Here is a 20,813-nt window from a genome sequence, read left to right as displayed (position 1 = left end):
CAACCTATCTACTGACTCTCAGAGAAGTCTGTTAACCATGCTGATGGAAAAACCCCTTCCATTGACCCAGGAAGCATCTGTACTATAGTGGCAATGCTGCAGCTTTGCTGCTGTCACTCTTATAGCATGGACATAGCTTTGCCCTTTTTGACCTGTCTGCTCCAATATAAACATATAGCAATGTGACAGGTTTCAGAGTAGCAGCCGTGTTAGTCTGTATCCACAAAAAGAACAGGAGTACTTGTGGCACCTTAGAGACTAACAAAAATGTGTTAGTCTCTAAGGTGCCACAAGTATTCCTCTTCATATAGCAATGTGTGTGTCTGTGCATGTATTAAAAAAAGTCAAAACAAAACACTCCACTGCACACACTTCTGTCCCTGGGGGAAGGATGAGAGAACAAATGTGTGGCAGATGTGTTATCATGTTACTTAATGCACTCAGATACTACAGTCATGAGAGCAGTATAAGAAGCTATATAGAATAGAATAAGATTTCTCTCAGTCCGAGCATCGGAGAGCTCAGAGGTAAAACACACACCTTGCTGGGGATGCCCTTGGATTCTCTGAAATAGATCTGAAAATAAAGTTGGAGTCCATTTACTTTTCTGAGCCTGTGACACCTTGCTGAAGAGTGTCTTTGACAGACAGTAGCATAGCACTGTAGCTACACTCAGCATCACAAGCAGAGTGCAAAATTAGAATAGTATTGCCCTTGATTTTATACTCTAGAGTTACCTGATACTAACACAGGATGGAAATGTTTTCCCTTTGCAGCAGTCTTTATTGCTGTAGGGACCTTGCTGCTAGTCTCATGGTCCCTTCCTGAAATAATCTTTCTTCTGCGGCATGGGTGGGCTGAACCTGGCTGTATGTGAGGGGGTGGGAAGGAACTCTACCCACCACATCCACCTCCATGGCTCCAGGCACTTGGAAGGTTCTTTCCAGGGCCGCCCGGGAGGGGGGGGACAAGTGGGGCAATTTGCCCCGGGCCCCACAGGGGCCCCCACAAGATTTTTCCAGGACTCCTGGAGCGGGGTCCTTCACTCGCTCTGGGGGTCCAGGAAAACTCTCGCAAGGCCCAGGCCCCTGGAGCTTCTTCCGCTCCGGCTCTTCGGCGGCGGGGGGTCCTTCTGCTCCGGGACCCGCCGCCGAAGTGCCGGGTCTTTGGTGGCAATTCCACCGCCGAAGACCCCAGGCCCCCTGAATCCTCTGGGCAGCCCTGGTTCTTTCAGTCATTTGTGTGTGTCCCACATCTCCTCTCTCCAGCAGGCTCCTGCTCCACACAGCATCTGCTTTATCCACTGACTGGCTCCTACTCCAAAAATCAGAATCAGAAAAGAATCTGTCAGCAGTGGGAATTGAACCAGGTCCCAGCAACACAGTTCTAGCTGCATTCATAGATTTTTAAAGCCAGAAATGACCATTAGATCATCTAATCTGACCACCTGCATAAAACAGGCCCAAGCAACTCATCCAGTTTCTACTTTGCTTCTCCTTTAGAGCTCCTCTCCTTTGCTAGCGTAGATTTACCATGTGTATTTATTGCATTTATTTTATTTTATATGATTTGAAAGTGCCTGTCCAAGACTTGGAAGACTTTGGATACATTAAAAATGCAACCATACAAACAAGAATAAATTCAGTGGTCTTTTAACCTCCACAACAGAAATATTGAACCAAAAAGTGAAAATCAAGCTCCAACAATACCCTTCTCAGACCATAAATCCCAGTCCTGCTTGTGCTCCTGCCTCCCTGAACTCCTTAGAAAATATGTGGTCTTTGCAGCATGCCCTGAAGATCAACAGATTTGAGCTCTGTTGGATCACGGGTAGAATGGAATTCCAGTATCAGGCCATTTTCCATAAAACTCCCTTATCAGAAGCCACTTCTCTTACTATTTTTACTATTATTTTTATAGTCTTGTACATAGAAACCCCACACTCTGTTAGGTGATGTCTTTTCACCATGATGGTATCACAGGCTCAGAAAGGTTATCTGTGTAAAAAATATATATATTTTTAGATACTTTCCCACAGTTTATTCATGGTGAGAAGTGGTACATTCTTTTTGAAGGAAGGTCTAAAAAGAAATGTGTTGTTTTCCTTAGAACCAGAAACGCAATAATTAATTAAGAAAGAGCAAGTTTGTGAGAGGCCTCTGAAGAGTTGATCTTGCTTTTTTCTTAATTATTTCATGGCCCAGATTTTGCAGCAAAATGTTTAAGCGTGTGCTTAAAGTCCTAGTGAATTCAGTGGAGCTTAAAATAAGTATTTTGCTGAATAGGGTTGGACATAAGCACCAGCCTAAGGTTAAGCACACGCTTAAGTGCTTTGGGCCAGAGAGCAATTCACTGTTTTCAAACCCAGTTAAAAGGAGTTTGACTACCCATATTTTGTACTTCAGGTGGAGTCCAAGATGAGTCCTATGACAAGGAGGAAAAAATATCATAAACTAAGGTGATGTGTGACATGCAGTTTCAGTGCACACAACTGTATTTATCTTCTAGAAAAAGTGCTACATAATTTTCCTTGCTTGCCAAAAATAATGAAATTTCTAAACAAAATTAAATTTGTTTCAAAACTTACAGTAACCTTTGAGAGAGACACGTTAACACAGCCCAGGATTGGAAGTCAAGATGCCATCATCCTGATTTTCCTGAGAATACACAGCTCCCATTATAGTTGGCTGAAATATGGGTGCTCAGCACCTCTGAAAATCAGGACCTTTTATTCTATTCCCTGTCATGGTGGCCCTTCTTTATGACCCGCGGTGGTGGTACAGCATAGATGCCACATTCCCAGATTCCTTCTTTCTAGAATGGGGATAATAATCCTTACCTATCTCACGGCAATTATTCATTAATATCTGCAAAGCATTTTGAAATCTTAGTGCCCCCTGTCCAATCAAAGAGCAAATACTTTCTTTTTGAAAATAATTTGTCAGGAGAAAAGCTCTGAAGAGACTGAGCTTGGTAAGACTTCAGCAGAACAGTAAAGCTTTGTATGTATTGGATACATGATGTCTCAAAATTGTACTGTTGTCATGGGAATAGAGAAAACCGCTACTGATAGTGGAATATAGAGGCTATAATTGCAATATGTATGTATTGTTAAATGTTTAGGTACTGAAGCGATCTTATTGGTAGTTTAGTGTTTCTAAACTTTAGATAACCACCATCTCCACTGCTAACCAAAACAAATACTGAGGTGTTTTGAGTCAAATGTTTCTTTTCTACTTGAGCTAGATGAGAGATTAACCTTTTTTTGTACCTAGCTTTTACCCGCCCAGTATGTTTTCCTGTTGGGGAAATGAATTTGCATTTGTCAGTCCTTCTGCTTGCTGCTTGTTGAAAGTAGAATAGCAGTGAATCACAGGCTGTTGTTTTCAGGAGGTTGCTGCTGCTGTACTTAGTTGAATAGCAGGAAATCCTTAAGTGCAACAGAACTCCAATATTCAGTTTATATTCCATATTTGGGAATATTTCCTTATCATTACTGGTAGTGTGTTGTAATGAAAAAGAAAATTAATTTCCTTGGGCCAAATTCAAAGGCAGTGAATAAGGTGGTATTACTTAGTCCTCCCTGAGTTCAGACAAACTCCCTTAGAACTCATTTGTACTCTGTGCCTGTTTTGACTAGAAAAAAGGTGCTTTTTTTTTTTAAATAATGTTGCTATCAAAAGAGGTCTTTTGAATCAACACCTAGAATATATACAGTTTTCCGCCACCACAACCATGTTAGCTGATTGTGGTTTAATGAAGGGTATGTCCTGTAGATGAGGAAAAGCAGGTGAGAGTATGTTTAGTATTTACAAACCTCAACTTTTTTGTAGGCTAGATATAGGATGATAACACTTTTCACCTAGATCTAGCTGCTCATGGTTGATACAGTTAGCTGTGACAGTGTTAAACTGTGGCTACTCTAGGTATTGAGGTCTGATTTAAATCCTGGTATCTAACTCAAAACACCTTTTTTCCTAGTCTAGATAAGACCCCCCTGTTACACTTGGGTAGACAGGATATATGTAGCTCTAGGAGTCTGTCTGAATGTAAGGGGATCTAAGTTACATTATCTTACAGATCCCCTCTTAATTTGGCCCATTGTTTTAGATGCTTACTAAAGTTTTTCTAAAATCTAACGCCATGTCTACACTCCCACTTATGTTGGCAAAACTTATGTCACTCGGGGGTATGAAAAAAAACCCCACACTCCTGAGTGACACAGATTTCGCCGGCCTAAGTGGCAGTGTGCTCAGCGCTATTACTGCTCATGGAGGTGGTTTTGTTATGTTGATGGGAAAGCTCTCTCCTGTCGGCATAGAGCGGCCACATGACCGATCTTACAGCGGTGCAGCTACATCCGTATAGCTGTGCCACTGTAAGCTCACTAGTGTAGATGTGGCCTTACTCACAGAACAATTACTTTTTCCATGCTGAACACAACAGATGGGCATTTGGATAAATTTAACTGGTTAAATTCCTAGTTCTTTTCTAGGCTCTCATTCTCAGTATTCTGAGAATTCGCAGTGTCTCCATTAACAGAGCTGCAGTGTCTGATGGATTGAATGATCTGTCTAATAGGTCTTTTTCATCTCTCATTTCTACATGTCTATGAATACCTTCTGCAGATTTTTTTTCAGAGTCTTAGAGTTCAGATGTTGGGAGTGTCCACTGTTTTGATGTATTAGCTGTGGCCAGACGAGTCATGGAGCTATATCTGGTTTTAACTGTAAGTGGTTATAATAGGTGACTTATTATGGACATTCCACAGGGAGGGCAAGAATTACTTAAAATGGCCAAAACATTTGAGTGCTTTTCATGTTTAAATAGTAAAGCCTGTTCTGAGAGAACTAATTTTACTCTGCATTGCTTGGTGTTCACTCAGATAGAACAAACGTAATTCATTCTCTAGCTCAAGATAGTAAAACTCATGTGAACCTAGTTACAGATAGCTTAATACATACTGGAAAATAATGACAAATGGTTTGTAGATTCATAGATTCCAAGGGACCATTGTGATCATCTAGTCTGACCTCCTGGCTAACATAAGCATAGAACTTCCCCCAAAATAATTCCTGGAGCAGATCTTTTAGAAAAACATCCTATCTTGATTTAAAAATTGTCAGTGATGGAGAATCCACCACGACCCTTAGTATGTTGTTCCAGTAGTTAATTACCCGCACCGTCCTAAATGTATGCCTTATGTCCAGTCTGTATTTGTCTAGCTTCAACTTCCAGCCATTGGATTGTTTTATACATTTATCTACTAGATTGAAGAACACATTACTCAATATTTGTTCCCCATGTAGATACTTAGAGAGTATCTGGGTAATGGGGTAAATAAGTAAAGTAAATGAACATTTAAGGATAAAGGAAATGGTAGTGAACTAATCCTCTCATTACTATGTACTGAAGTTTTGGGTTTCATTTTCCCTTCTGTTAAATTTAGACGGTTGTGAAAACACATTCTTAAGATATCAGTAAGGACCTATATGGAAATATTATCAAGGAAGGAAAAGTGTATGTGTTAAGCATCTGATTTGTTATACCTGTCTGTAAAAGTTGCTACTTAAAAGTAGAAGAGGAAACAAAATTAGAGGCTTTGAAGGATGGTGCTATTGTCAAACATGAATTATGTAGGGATATAATTTTTTTTCCATGCTGGTCAGTGTCCCAAAAGGGAGCGTTTGAAAAGTTTTACTGATCTGCTAACTAAACTTGTGGGTAACAATACTTTAGCAGTTAATATTTCCCAGGTCACCAGAATAAGATTAATTCTTAATGGGTCTGATTCAAAGTTCATTGAAGTCAGTGGGAGTCTTTCCGTTGACTTCAGTGGACTTTGGATCAGGTCCTATATCTTTTATTTCACTCAAAAATGTGAAATCATATCTTTCAATAGTATAGAGCAGTGGCGAGCAACCTGCTGCCGCAGGCCGCACGCAGCCCCTCAGGGTAATCTGCTGGCGGGCTGCCAGACAGTGTTTACATTGACCGTCCGCAGGCACAGCCGCCCACAGCTCCCGGTGGCCGCGATTGGCCTTTTCCGGCCAATGGGAGCTGCGGGAAGCGGTGGCCAGCATGTCCCTTTGGCCCACGCCACTTTCTGCAACTCCCATTGGCCGGAAATGGTGAACTGTGGCCACTGGGAGCTGCGGACAGCTGTGCATGTGGATGGTCAACGTAAACTCTGTCTCATGGCCCACCAGCAGATTACCCTGACGGGCCACAGGTTGCTCACCACTGGTATAGTCTTATCATCTACCCCAGGCAGTTTGCAAAATGTTGCTCCACAATTGACATGTCCACATTAGTCCATCAAAGTGCGATTTTTTTCTTGTCTGCATACTGATCTGAGACTTAATACAACAAAGCTTTTAGATTAGTGTTTTTTTTTCCAGTTTCTGGATTGTCATGCAGCTATGGTAGTGGATTTTGAAGCCTTTGTAGAAAGAAACATTGAGTTGGTGAAGATCAAGTTTTAATAAGTTTGATATACATGAAGATTTGAAGTCTGTGCAAGAAAAGAGTAGATGCAAAAGAATGTGCAGAGCGAAAAGGTGAGCAACACAAATACCAAATTCTGCACAAGTGGCAAATGACAGTGCAGAGACACACCTTTCTTCAGGGTGGATAATGCAAGCTGACTTCTTTCTCCCTCAGTTTCATCTTTAGGATATTCATGGACAGGCATTGCTAAAGCTAAGACAGAAGTGTGGGGGCTGATTTCATATTTTGGAAGCTGCCTCTGGTGTCCGAGGTTACTGCTTCTCCTCCCCCGTGTCTCGCTAGCATGTCACATCACCTCATGCTGCTGACTCTTTGATTGCTTCATCCATTGTAGCTGTCCCTGCCCACTGCCTTTTGGTGTGAATCATGTAGTTATTTGTGGCTTTTGTGGGTTTTGTTTTGTTTTAGTCTCCTGCCTCTGTCTCTCTTAAAAAAGATTTGAATAATTTAGAGAGGGGAGAGCTGGTTTTCATATTCTGAAGCTCTTAATTTGCCTTTTCCTTGCTACTTTCATAGATAGCACTTTGCATTTTTTTTAAAAAATAGCACTAGGCAGCATTGTTTTGGCGCTCAATTTTGCTCTGCTGTTACATTTGTCCTTAGTCAAGCAACTGTACAACAGTAAATGTAATGTGGTTTCTTCTTCAGAAGAGCTGACACTTCATTGTTGTATATAGTGGTGATACCTGGGTTTCTGAAGACAATTGTTTTACTGGACTGTGTGCTTTTACATTTGAATGACTCTCTGAGCATAACTCTATTTAACTCCTCTTTGCCTTTTCCCTTCTATCCCTGTCTTCTTTGAAACTGCAGTTGGCATACCTGATTTCAAGAGAAACTTGGGATCAAGTAACAAAATGTATTACACTGAGAGCACTGTGGAAGCTATGATTTGAAGCAAGAAACTATTTCTCAATATTGTCCTTGCACACAGGTGTGTAATGTAAGTGATATAGCTCCATGATTTGAGTGCAGTCTTGACTGATTACATCAGCAGAGAATTAGGCCCGTGATCTCTAGAAATCAGAAGCTCCAGTGCGTACTGGCTTGCATTAGTGAGTCTTTATTGACCATTTAATAAAGGGCCATAGTTGTCACAGGAACAGGCATTCCCTATCCTCAGGTCTCCAGACATAACCGTTGCATTTTAAACCCAAAAGAGCAGAAAGGGGTTTCAAAAGTTTTCCCCACTAAAATGTGAGAGACCCAGTAGTCTGAATAACTCATTTTAATGTGTAGTACTGTAGGCATATGTTTGTTAAAATTGTGGAAGAAAATCAGAAGTTTTTGTGTTCAATACAAGAGGCTCCAATTTGTCTATTGTTTTCTCTTAGCAACAATGTCCATCTAGTAAATATCCCCCTTGGCTTTCAGAGCAGCTAAAAACTAACTTTTGAAATTTCATATATACAGTTTACAAAAATGGTAGTGGCTGGGAAGAATATTTGCATTGTCTGGTTCAAATGCCATTTAATTCGATGAGTGGTAGCAAATAGTACCATCGAATGCAGTTGTTCAGACATTTTATCTTTAATGAGACTGGTAACCTTAGTCCAGTTCTTGCTGGAGAGCTGTCCACATCAAGAAAACTACCACTGCAACTCTCACTAATTTGCCCTGTTGCTGGCAGCCTCTCCTAGAGATATCAAGGATCGAATGGGCTTGGAGACTATAGTGTCCCCAGAATATAAGAAGTGTATTTGAGAAAGATATCATTCCTCTGCTCATGCTGTGCCTGTTGAGTGAATAGATGTCTTCAGTGTTTATAACACCTTTTCATAAGCATGAATTCCCGTTAAAAGATATAAATAAAAAAAATATTCAAAACAAAACACGAGGAGCCAGAAAGGTTTGAGAGAAGGATCTGAGGTCATGGTTATTCTCTCTAGCCTGTATTTATTATGGCCCTATCAATGTAGTTTCTGAACGTTTCACAGTATTAATGGATTTTATCCTTACAACATCTCTGTGAGGTAGGGAAGTATTATCCCCACTTTATAGATGGGGAATTGAGGCACAAGGTAGATTAAGTGACTTGCCCAAGGTCCCACAGGAAGTCTCTGGCTGAGCCAGGATTTGAACCTACATTTCCTGAGTCTAAGTCCAGGGCCAGTCTACTGTCCACTAGATCATCTTTCCCACTTCCCTCTGCCACCCACACCTTCAGTGTAAATAGCTATTTTGTGTAAGTAGCAATGGGGCTCTAGTTATCATGCAGTGACTCAGAACTCAACAACTCCATGCTTGCTGTCAGTTGGCAGCTACCCACAAGATCTAATACTACCTCACCCTTAAGTTCTTCTGGCCTTTCTGAATTGGATCTCATCAGAATCTCTTGACGTCTGGAGATGATGCAGTGCTCTGAATATGAGAGAGACAGGCTTTGTGTGCTCATTTCTCTCTTGCTAGGAAATGCTACCAACTTTCCTGAGAGTCAGTTTCATTAGAGGGTAGTCGTTTTCAAGTTGCTTTATCGTTCCAGCTTTCCTCTTCCGGTTTCCTATAGCAAGTGGTTCCATCTCACAGACACTATAATGCTCCAGTATGCTTTGGTTTAATCAAAATTTCAGTGTCCACGTCAACACTGAAGAATAATAGTTTTGGGGCAGGGGGCTTTGCATGGCCATTTGTGTAGCAGAAACTGTGCTATGTGGAGGTTTTCACCAGTGGAGCAGTGATTTCAGGAATTTGGCTGGGGACTGACATAGATTTAAATCCAGCCATACAACTGATTTGAGAGTAGACTGAAGAGGTAGTAATTGGTGCTTAGTTTTCCTTTCACAGTCCAATTAGAAAAGATATTAGATTTAAAAGGGTGGAGAGGGTATGGATTAAGCAATTTTTACTAGTAGTAAATGTAAAGGTTCATGTTGATCAGATTGTGGTGATGTCTCTAAGTCATAATCTTTTATATCAATTTTTCCAGAGTAATAGACATGTATGTTGAAAAGGGCTTTGGGTTTCTCAGCCAGAAGGCTTTAAGCAAAATATGACTAGTTGGTTTAAATGCTGTGTTCTTTGTAGTTCCATAAACCTAATGCAACTCTGATGGCACTTCAGGAATTGAATGATTCCATTATGTAAAAGGCATGATCTTGGGTGGATTAATGGCTCTTTTATGGGCATTTCCAAGAAATGTGGGTGGCACCTTTTTCAAAACATTTTGATTGATATAGTGAGATCAGTGAATGCAGTGTTCAGCCAAAATTCTGAGTAGGGCTTCCTTTGAATTTTCCACCCCACCCTCTGCCCGCATCAGTTGTTTATAAAGGCCAGATTTAAATATTTTGCTTGCCTCTTCCCAACTGAGTGGGGTGTGTGTGTGTGCATGTGGAAATTTAGGGCACAACTCTGAAAGGTGCTGTGCACTTCCTGCAAGACCTCTGTGCTTCTTCATCTCTCACTCATGAGAATCAAAGGAGTTGATTAGGATTAGGCCCTTAGTTGAGAGGATGGTTTGGGGATGATTTTGTTTACAGTGCTGGAACTGTTAGCTACTTGAATGTGACTATCGCAATGTAAGCAAAATGTGTTCTTTAGTCTGAAGAAAGAATTAATTGCAAAGAGAAATGGCTGATGTGCGGGGGGGAAGGCAAATGGGATTTTGGAAATGGACACTTGCAACAGTAATTCTCTCCCCTTTTCTTGGTTGTTTTATGCTATATTATGACAGTAATGGCAAGCTTCTTATCTTTTAAATAGCTTTCTCTGAGATCACTAACTTACTAATCAGGAACTCTTCTGTATTTTCTTATTTTAGAACTACTCTCAATTAGAATCAACCATTCTATTTATAGTCTAGTGCTGTAGTGCCAAAATTGTTATCTCCTTTTTCCAGGCTTAATGAAATCAAGTGACTGAGACTCCTTGTTTGGTAGTGTCTGCATTTGTGTGTATAGGAGCATGGAGAAAACAAATGAACAGGAAACACAATTATATTGTTATTTTAGCCAACCAGGAGTACTAGACTTGCAAATGATGAATACCCGGCTGGTGCAACTGAAAAGTCTTTATACCTTAACTAAAGTTTAATCCATTTTGAGCCTGGGTTAACAATACATTCAGTGCCAAAATTCCTAAAGGATCAAAAGGCTGGTTTTGCCATACTGGATCATTCCTGCAAATAATTTGATCACTGATATAACTCTGTGTTCAGATCTGGAGAGGTAATTGGAATTGTTCAGTTTGAATGTGTGCAAATACTGAACTTCAGTAGTAAAATCACCTGGTCTGTGTTTCTTTTTCACTGTCTTTGTCAATAGAGAACTGTAGTGAAACTCTTACCATGTGTATGGACACAATAGGAATACAGTACACTTATATTTAATCAAGACTTCCACCTATCGGCGGAGTGACTTGAAACAGCATATAATTAATAGAAATGGCTAGAGAATTTGTAGATCAGTTTTCTGACTTTTGGAAAACTTGCTACCGAGAGAGAGAGAGAGAGAGAGAGAGAGAGAGAGAGAGAGTGTGCATCTGGTGGTATTGGAGTAAGAGAGGATAACCTCTTGTATTTTTTTTGTCTGGTATTTATCTGTAGTTAATAAAGATTATAATAGGTTAACTGAACAGATAGTAGGTCTTGTTGGGAGAAAATCAAAGGAGATAAAATACTGATAAAAAATTCAGAAGTAGCTACAGGATTGTAAAATCTGCTGTATTGCTAGTTCATCAGTATCCCCACTGTGTAGGTATAAATACACACACATTATTCTCATATGTGGCACATGGGCATAGTCCAAAATGCACAGTTAAAATAATACTATCCACATATTATTGTAAAACTCCACTACTTGCTGCACAGCAGGTACTTTTCTAGCAAAGAGACAATTGTCTTACTGCCACATAAAATTCAATTAAAAGTCAACAAGACCAAATGCCATCTTCGCAAGCTACCTAATTGTGTATGTGACAGGTCAGACCAAAAAAAAAGGCATGTTCGTGGATTTTATAAACTAAAAGCCTACCTCTGTCTGGGGTTTTTATCAGTTCACCAAAAAAAAAAAAAAAAAGCATTACAATATATATCCAAAGATCAGACAGTGATTTGGGTATTTGTCAGAGTAGGCTGACTCAAAATCCCTTAATGAAGCAAAAGGATTATACAAACAAACAAGAAAGTAGCTTTTCAGGAAGGAGCCATCAGCACAGAATGCTTTCTCCCAGGTCTCTCTCTCTTTTGGGGAATGGCAGAGCTTATACACTGCTTTATTTCCCAGCATACTTTTGCCCAGCCCAGGACTAGAACATGACTGCTAGGAGAAGAGAACACTTCCTAACAGCCCTGCTCCCCTGGATCTGAGAGAGCTGAGCTGGCTTTGCTCACTCCCGCTGTGGGGAGTTTCAGCTCATGGAACACCAGCCCTAAAACCAGTCGGCAGAATGGGGTGGGATTTTGGTCTTTTTAACCAGCGCCCAGACTGCTTCCTAGCAACCATATCCTGCCCCTCAGTGACCACATCCCCTGTCCCGCAGGTATTTAAGATGCAAACCTGGAATGACTGTGTGCTGGTCTAGGAGGATTCCCTCACAGCCTGAAAAGGCCTAAACACCCACTTGCAGTGATTTCCACATGTGAGGAACTTCTCCTGAAAACACCATTCTGAATGTCCTAAACAGTTCTTTACCAATTTGTCAATATGGCATGTAAATGGGCCTGACGGAGATGACCTGGAAAGGTATTTGAGGGAGTTTTCAATCACAAGGCAGAGTCTGATCATTTGCAGCAAGGGGAGTTTCATAATCCATTTTTTATTATTTTTATAGTAAGGAAAATCTCTCCATAAACTAAGGAAGTTGCCTTTTTGAGGGGATGATTTCTAGATACTGTATTATCCAAGTGTCAGTACTCAGTTCTATTAAATGGGTTTTAAAAGTAAGATAGTTGGCAATCAAATTTTTATGCCTGTCTTATCTTATCTTTTTCTGTGTTTGCTCGTTTGTCATTTTCACCATTTCTTTTTGGCAAGGATTTGCATTTCTTCAATCTTAACTTTCTTGTGCCATCCATACATATTACATTTAGAGAGCTACATGGATGGCATCTCTCCTCTTGCCCCAGACTTATTTTATTTTTATATATTTGTTTTGGGCAGGACTCAAGTCAGCCAGCGGTAAATCTATTAATGCACGGACAAGTACATGAGGGTTAGTTGCCTGTAGCCAGCATGGTTTTCTGATATGATTCACTCCTTGTTTTGCCAGTAGAATGGTTTCTGTTATTTTTTGATGAATGGGTAGCATATCCTCCCCTACTAAGTCTCTCTAACTTTACAATATTACGTTTTTGGATTTGTTTACATAGAAGGGAGGTGTCTTCCCCATGAATTTCACAGTGCCTCTGATTTTTCTGGGGGGAATAAAAAGTTTCTTTGAGTAACTTCATGTGCTCTGTTTCAGTACATGTTACTATGGCAATGACTGCAGGGACTACAACATCCTTTCCCATGAGCAACCACACCCGGGAGAGAGTGACTGTGGCCAAACTTACACTGGAGAACTTCTACAGCAACCTAATTTTACAGCATGAAGAGAGAGAAACCAGGTACTGTGGCTGGGTTCTCTCACACGTTTAACTTTTTATTTATACTGGCCTTGTGTGGTGTTTCTACAGACCAAGTATGTGCTTTAAAGTCATTTTAGTCCCTGCACAAAGTTTTTCTTAGAAACTTGTATTGATTTTTAACCAAATTATCAACCATTTGAGGGGACACTCTTTTGACGGTGTATATATATCTCAGCACTAAGATCTTGTTTGGGCTAGCATATTTGTTAAAATCTCTCACTGTTGCACTAGTGTTGGTGGTACTAATTGCAGAAGCACTAGTATAGACCCAACCAACTTCATTTTAACCTCTATATCATCCATTCCTAGTTTCCAGCTACATCACAATGTAAAGCTACTGATTAAAGTGTCAAAATACCACGTCTTTATTATAATGAATACTATGTTTCAATAAATGAAATATTTGTTTCTATTGTAACAGAAGGTTTTTTTTTATTGAGGTTATACAACCAAAGAACAGGTTTTAATATCTTTTGAGCTGCTTCTTATTTAGTTGGTACTCTATTAAGTGGGCCTCTCACTCCCAGTTGGGAGGATAGATTGTCCACTGGGGAGTTCTATTTAGGAGATTCTACTATATTTCTCAAAATGGGAAAAAGTCTTGATTTTTAACTAGAGAAGGGCTCAAAATGAAACCCTAGAACTTAACATCCTAACACTCATTGTTCAAAATCTTTATTCCCATGTATGAGCCTTTTGAAGTGAATGAGACCATACATGTGAGTAAAGTGATGAGGGTGAAAGTATCTAGGATTTGGACCTTTAGATACCAATCCTGCAAATACTACGCACCTATATAAACTTACCCATGTGACCCACTGACTTCAACAGGTCTGGTCACATGTGAGTAAAGGCACAAGTGAGTATGTTCGTAAGTGTTTGCAGGACTGGGACCATAGATGGCTCTTTGGGGCAAAGACTTTGTCATCTTTTATGTGAAATGCTATGCAGACATCGGGTGCTGTCAAAATATAATAACTGACATATGCTAACTGGGGCATATCGTCGTGTATGCCTTTGTGTGGAGCTCCCACTGTAGTCAATGGGAGCTCTGTGACTAGAGAGCTGACAGACATAGGTACATGGTGTTCTCTTTTAAACAATAGTGCAAATCCCTTGTTTTTATACAGGATATCTTTTCCAAGAAATGGGTTCATTGAGAACTCTAAAATTGCACATTTTTAATATTACGCTTCCATCCTCCAGTTTGTGTCAAGGATAAGGAGGGGAGATCTGTGAAGTGAAGGAATTTTTGTACTGTCTGATATATTTTTCTTTTCTTTTCTTTTCTTTTTTTAAATGTGTACTTGTATGTCTACCTGTGCAGGCAGAAAAAGCTAGAAGTGGCCATGGAAGAAGAAGGCCTGGCAGATGAAGAGGTAATACCAATTGAAATACATATGAAGGCTTTATCTTTCATGGTTGCTGTTCAAAGCTGGTGTTCGATGAGTATATGGTTGGCTGTTAACAGTCTTATTATCCAACATGATACTGAGATTTTTTATTTATTATATAAGTTTTGCTGTTGTAAACAAATAGCATATTTTAGTGTGTAGCCATTAATAAGCTTTAATTTTTTTTAATTAAAAAAATGTTGCTCACACCCCTGTTCAGTACTTATAATCCAATCTGATAGAGGCACCCAAGAAGAATGTAACATAACACTTGTTTTTTGGAGTACAAATCTGTTTGAAATTCAGTTAGGAGTTGGGAAGGAAAGAAAAAAGGGCCAGAAACACTTGGATGATACAGGCAGAAGACAAAATACACAGAAGAGAGGGTCTAGGTTATAGGCCCTGATTCAGCAAGGTTTTTAACTTCAAGCATGTGACTAGTTCCACTGAAGTCAATGGGAGTTGCATGTACTCACCGGAAGGCTGAATTTGCCACAGTGGCTTTATATTTTCACTGAACCAAATCTTTGTTTTTTAAAACACTGGGCCTAGCTTTTCCTTCCCTTACACCATCTTTATAGCTGTAAAGGAGTTAACCCTGCTTCACAACAATGTAAGTGAGAAGAGAATCACACCCACTGGATCTTTCAGCATTTCCTCCATTAAATTGCCTTGCTGTGGTCATTCACATCATTGTTTCTTGTATTGCACTTTACGTGATGCAATAAGAATACAATAAAATCTACCTCAAACAGTTCTTGAATTGGTGCATTTAACATAACATCTCTCTTTGGAGAGAGAGTAGAGAGCAAGTGAGCATATAATGCCATCTTGTGGCTTTAAATGATGATAAAAATATAGTATAAAAATTTATGACTTCATTGCCTGACCCTCATGGGTCTCAGCGCCTTTAAACTCCTGTTAACATTACTGGAAGGTGAGGTGCTCAGCATCTCTCAGAATGAAGCCCTTTGACGCTTTCATATATTACAATATATTGGGACTTGCAATGACCGTCCAGTTGCCTGCCTAATACAAATAGATTTTGGTGTAGATGGTCAATATTGATCTCTGCTGCCCAGCAGGCTGCCCATTGCTGCCTTTTGCCTTTTCTCCCCCTGTCCAAGTCATGGAACCTGCGCTTTTGCTTTTCTTGACCTTTCCCACCTGCCCAGCCCCCAAAGTAGAATTGTCTTCTGGGCCAGTGGATTTTACCCAGTGGCATCTGTAGCAGATTTCAACCTCTTGTGTGTGAATGGTCGAGTTTTGAAGACTCACTGGAAAAAATACTTTGAAATGCCATCAGCTGGTATCTGTCCTCCCACTCACACCCAACCTCAAGCGTTGTAATTGGGTTTATTTAGGTCACTGTACACTGGTGTGTACTTTAAGCAAAGTCTCTTTCCTCTCTCTCATGTATAGTGGAAACCAGTAACTAAACTTCCCCTCAGACTTGTCCGTGTAATTTGTATGTATGTATTTATTTATTTATTTATCTGTCTCTTTACACAAGTAGCACAAAAAAACACACAACGGGGGCTGGAGTACAGGTGCAGTAAGAGCTGAGCAAGAATCTGTTTTCCTGTCCTGTGGAAGATTTTGAAAACATTTTCTGTCCTGAATCCAGATGAAAAGTTGAAATCTCAAATATTTTTATAAACTGAAAATCAAAAAAAAAATTGTTTTCGGCCAATTGAAATATGTTTCCTTTATTTCAGAATGTTTTGTTTCAATTTCAACTATTTAATTTTTGTTAGTATAACTAGTTTGTATTGCAAATAAGAAAAAAACATTTTGAACAGGGAAACCAGAATTTTCCATTTTTAAGATGATGAAATAAAAATTTTCAAGTAAAACAACAAAAACAAAACCATTTTAACAGACCTTTTCCTGCAAAAAGTATTGGTTTTGATGAATCTATGCTTTCTGACCAAAAAAAATTTCATTGAAAAATTCCCCACCATCTCTATAATTGTTCATGAAATACCAATGTTATTGTCGTAAACATGGAGAACTGAAGCTGGTGGGGTTTTTTTTGATGTTTTCTTTTTTTTGTGTGGAAGCCAATCTCTAATTACTAGGATGAGTTCTTCCTGGGGGGGACAGAATATTCACACCTGCTTTTTGTGGGGTTTCGTGCACCTTCCTCTGAAGCATCTGGTGCAAGTCATGTGAGAGACAGAATATTGGACTAGATAGACCAGAGATCTGATGGAGAATTACATTTCCTATGGTCTAAAACTTTCTTTTTCTAAAATATAGTTTTATGTATTCAAAATATTTTCAGTTATGTATGTTACTTAACTTACAATAAACTTTGTAATTATCACGTGATATGTTTCCATAGAAAAAACTACGTCGGTCACAGCATGCACGCAAAGAAACAGAATTCCTGCGACTGAAGAGGACTAGGCTTGGCTTAGATGACTTTGAATCGCTGAAAGTTATAGGAAGAGGAGCATTTGGGGAAGTATGTGTCCTGTTTGCTTGGAAGTGGGTTAAGCTAAATCAGAAAAAGTTTATATTTATTCTGGAATAAGAGTGTCCACATAGGGAGTTAGTCCAGAATAGCTATTTCAGAAAATTTGCAAGTGTAGACAAGCCCTTAAGATTTTACTGTACAAATTAACATCCTTGATCTAAAGAACATGATATTTGATTTGACTATGAATTTGTCAAAATACTGATCATCCCAAAGAGAGATCTAAAATCTATTGATCACTAAAGTTAAAAAAACAACTTCTGATTTGGTGTAAAAGTGTTTAATATGGATTATGTCATGTTTGTTTCTTTCTTGTGTCTTCCTGATTTTAAAATCAAATGCATCTTTTAAGTGTCAACAATTTTCAATCCTCCAAGATATTACAATTAACAATTTTGTGAGGTATATTAGAATTATGGTTTTCTATTTAATTTTAGGTACGCCTCGTCCAGAAGAAAGATACGGGTCATATTTATGCAATGAAGATATTGAGAAAAGCTGATATGCTGGAAAAAGAGCAGGTTTGTGGAATGGAATGCTCCTAGGTTTATAGTAAATACCTTTTGTGTTTCTGTTGCTTATACTAGGAAATTAATGAGATTATAAATTATTTGGGACAGGAACCATCAGTTTGTCCTGTGTTTGTTCTGCACCCTAGCACACTGGGCTCCTAGTCTATGACTAGTGCTCCTAGGCACAATGGTAATACAAATAATAATAAAGGTTAGAAAATAAGGTAGTATAATGGAATTTTGAAAAGTGTTGTATTTATAAGCTCCTGGGGGCAGGGACAATGCCCTTTTTCTTCAGTTTTTATAGTACAGATAGGGCCCTTCATTTTCAGTTTTTATTTTATTTAATTTTTCCTGGGAATTTATCAGTATTTATTACCACAACAACAAAAAGAGATGAAAATCAGTGCAAAAAAGTATTAATAATTTTTCAGGGTAAATATCAGGGTTTATTTTGGTGGACGGAAAGACGGGAGAAAAAAGTATTCAGTAGATTAATGCTTTGAATTCTGTAAATCAATGTGGTTTAGTGCAGAACTAAAACAGAACTCAAAACACGTCATCTCTGAGTTTAAGAAAACAATATATCTCTAGTCCCCAAATAAAATTGTTTATTCAAATAAACAGTTTACTGTTGTAGTCTTAGAACTATTAGCCTATAAATATTTACATTTTAATAATTGGGCCATACCATTTGCAACGCATACACTCAACTTCTTCCTTTTCTCCTACTTATTTAAAACTTTAAAAAAATTAATCACGATTAAAAAAATTAATTGCCATTAATCACAGTTTTAATCGCACTGTTAAACAATAGAATACCAATTGAAATTTAGCAAATATTTTTGGATTTTTTTTCTACGTTTTTAAAAATGTATTGATTTCAGTTATAACACAGAATACAAAGTGTACAGTGCTCACTTTATATTACTTTTGATTGCAAATATTTGCACTGTAAAAATGACAAACAAAAGGAATAGTGTTGTTCAATTCACCTCAGACAAGTAATGTAGTGCAATCTCTTTATCATGAAAGTGCAACTTACAAATGTAGATTTTTTGTTTGTTTGTTACATAACTGCATTCCATAACAAAGCAATGCAAACTTTAGAGCCTACAAGTCCACTCAGACTACTACTTTCAGCCAATCGCTAAGAGAAACAAGTTTGTTTACATTTACGGGAGATAATGCTGCCCTGCTTCTTATTTACAATGTCCCCTGAAAGTGAAAACAGGCGTTCGCATGGCACTTTTGTAGCCGGCATTACGAGGTACTTACATGCTAGATATGCTAAACATTCATATGCCTCTTCATGCTTCGACCACCATTCCAGAGGATATGCTTCAATGCTGATGATGCTTGTCTAAAAAAAAAAATGTATTAATTAAATTTGTGACTGAACTCCTTGGAGGAGAATTGTATGTCTTCTGCTCCATGGTTTTACCCGCATTCTGACATCTATTTTGTGTTATGGTAGTCTCTGACGATGACCCAGCATATGTTGTTTGATTTAAGAGCATTTTTGCTGCAGATTTGACAAAACATAGAGCAGGTACCTATATCAGATTTCTAAAGATAGCTACAGCACTCAACCCAAGATTTAAGAATCTGAAGTGCCTTCCAAAATCTGAGAGGGACGAGGTATGGAGCATGTTTCAGAAGTCTTAAAAGAGCAACACTCTGATACAGAAACTACAGAACCTGAACCACCAAAAAAGAAAATCAACCTTCAATTGGTGGCATCTGACTCAGACGATGAAAATGAACACGTATTGGTCCTCACTGCTTTGGATCGTTATCAAGCAGAATTCATCATCAGCATGTCCTCTGGAATGGTGGTTGAAGCATGAAGGGACATAAGAATCTTTAGCACATCTGGCATGTAAATATCTTGCAACACTGGCTATAACAATGCCATGTAAATGCCTGTTCTCATTTTCAGGTGACATTATAAATAAGAAGAGGATAGGATTATCTCCTGCAAATGTAAACAAACTTGTTTGTCTGAGTGATTGGCTGAACAAGAAGTAGGACTGAGTGGACTTGTAGGCTCTAAAGTTTTACATTTGTTTTATTTTTGAATGCAGTTATTTTTTGTACATAATTCTACATTTGTAAGTTGAATTTTCATGATAAAGAGATTGCACTACAATATTTGTATTAGGTGAATTGAAAAATATTATTTTTATTACAAATATTTATAATCGAAAATAAAGAAAAGTGAGAACTGTACACTTTGTATTCTGTGTTGTAATTGAAATCAATATATTTGAAAATGTAGAAAACATCCAAAAATATTTACATAATTCTATTAGTGTTTAACAGCATGATTAATCATGCGATTAATCATGATTTTTTTTAATCACTTGACAGCCCTAGTTTAAACTGAAAAAGAAGGGTCTTAAGTACAGGGCATTCTGTCTATATGCAAGAGGCTTCTTGGAAAAAAATTCTTGGCCCAAATTAAAAATTGAGATATGGTTGTTAGACCTTCTGCTGGTCAAATGTTTTGTCCATCCCATTGTTTTAAATAGATGTTCCTTTGAATAGGTACATGACTGAAACATAACAATTATGTTTAATGCCACAGGTTATGTCTACAGTACAGCAAGAAGTGTAACTTCCTGCTCAGGTAGATATACCCACGCTAGCTCTGGCTGAGCTAATGTGCTAAAAATAGCTATGGCAGCACGGGTGGTGACACAGACTAGTATCCAAAGTACAGTCCCACCCTGTCTCCTGGTTTATACACTCAGGCAGCTAACCTGTGCCACTGCCTGTGTAGATGCAACAACACTGCAATTTTTAGTGCTAGCTCTATCAAAGCAGGTGCAGGTACATCTGTCCAAGCCAGAAATTACATCCACAGCAACAGTATAAACATACTCACAGGGAGTAGGGAGCATACATTTGCTGAATGTTCCACTGCGTAATGTGTTCTGTAGGAACAACGCATTGAAGATAAATGCAATAAAATCTACAGCTGACACTAGGAGAGATCATCATGATTTGTTTTTAAACTAAGTTTAATTGTATGCAGTATCCTCATTCTGAAAAGGAGGGAGTGAGGAAAGAAATCTTTTTCAAGGTAGTAATATGGGATAGCTTAACTAGGGGTAGGCAAATAACTTAAAGTGAGTAGGCTGCTGTGGGGAGGTGACAGAATGCAGAACGTGAAGTCTACTGTCGTCACAGAAATATTTCGGGCCAGTAGAGTTGGGCGGAAGGAGGGGTGTAAAAAAAATTGCATTAAAGTTCAGGTCTCTATTGCTTGGTGAAAATAGCTCTGAAAGCTGGAAACATGTATGATTTCCTTCTATTTAATAATTTCTTGTATCTGATGCATG

The 20,813-nt window shown here is 38.7% G+C and overlaps 1 protein-coding gene across 2 annotated transcripts in view; it reads left to right on the top strand.

The window, feature by feature from the left end:
* STK38L (serine/threonine kinase 38 like) overlaps nucleotides 1-20,813 on the top strand; it is a 58,252-nt gene that overhangs the window by 20,633 nt on the left and 16,806 nt on the right. The window contains exons 1-5 of one of the 2 annotated variants that reach the window (XM_039511434.1): nucleotides 6,457-6,560; nucleotides 12,913-13,057; nucleotides 14,406-14,457; nucleotides 16,820-16,942; nucleotides 17,392-17,475. In XM_039511434.1, the coding sequence (XP_039367368.1) occupies nucleotides 12,924-13,057; nucleotides 14,406-14,457; nucleotides 16,820-16,942; nucleotides 17,392-17,475 (393 nt within the window). In that variant the 5' untranslated portion in view covers nucleotides 6,457-6,560; nucleotides 12,913-12,923. Of the gene's footprint in view, nucleotides 1-6,456; nucleotides 6,561-12,912; nucleotides 13,058-14,405; nucleotides 14,458-16,819; nucleotides 16,943-17,391; nucleotides 17,476-20,813 lie in introns of those variants that run through there. The other variant, XM_039511424.1, reaches the window with a different exon arrangement.

Source organism: Mauremys reevesii, linkage group 1 (assembly GCF_016161935.1).
Source record: "Mauremys reevesii isolate NIE-2019 linkage group 1, ASM1616193v1, whole genome shotgun sequence".
NCBI classification, from domain to species: Eukaryota; Metazoa; Chordata; order Testudines; family Geoemydidae; genus Mauremys; species Mauremys reevesii.
This window is presented reverse-complemented; position numbering and strand designations above follow the sequence as displayed.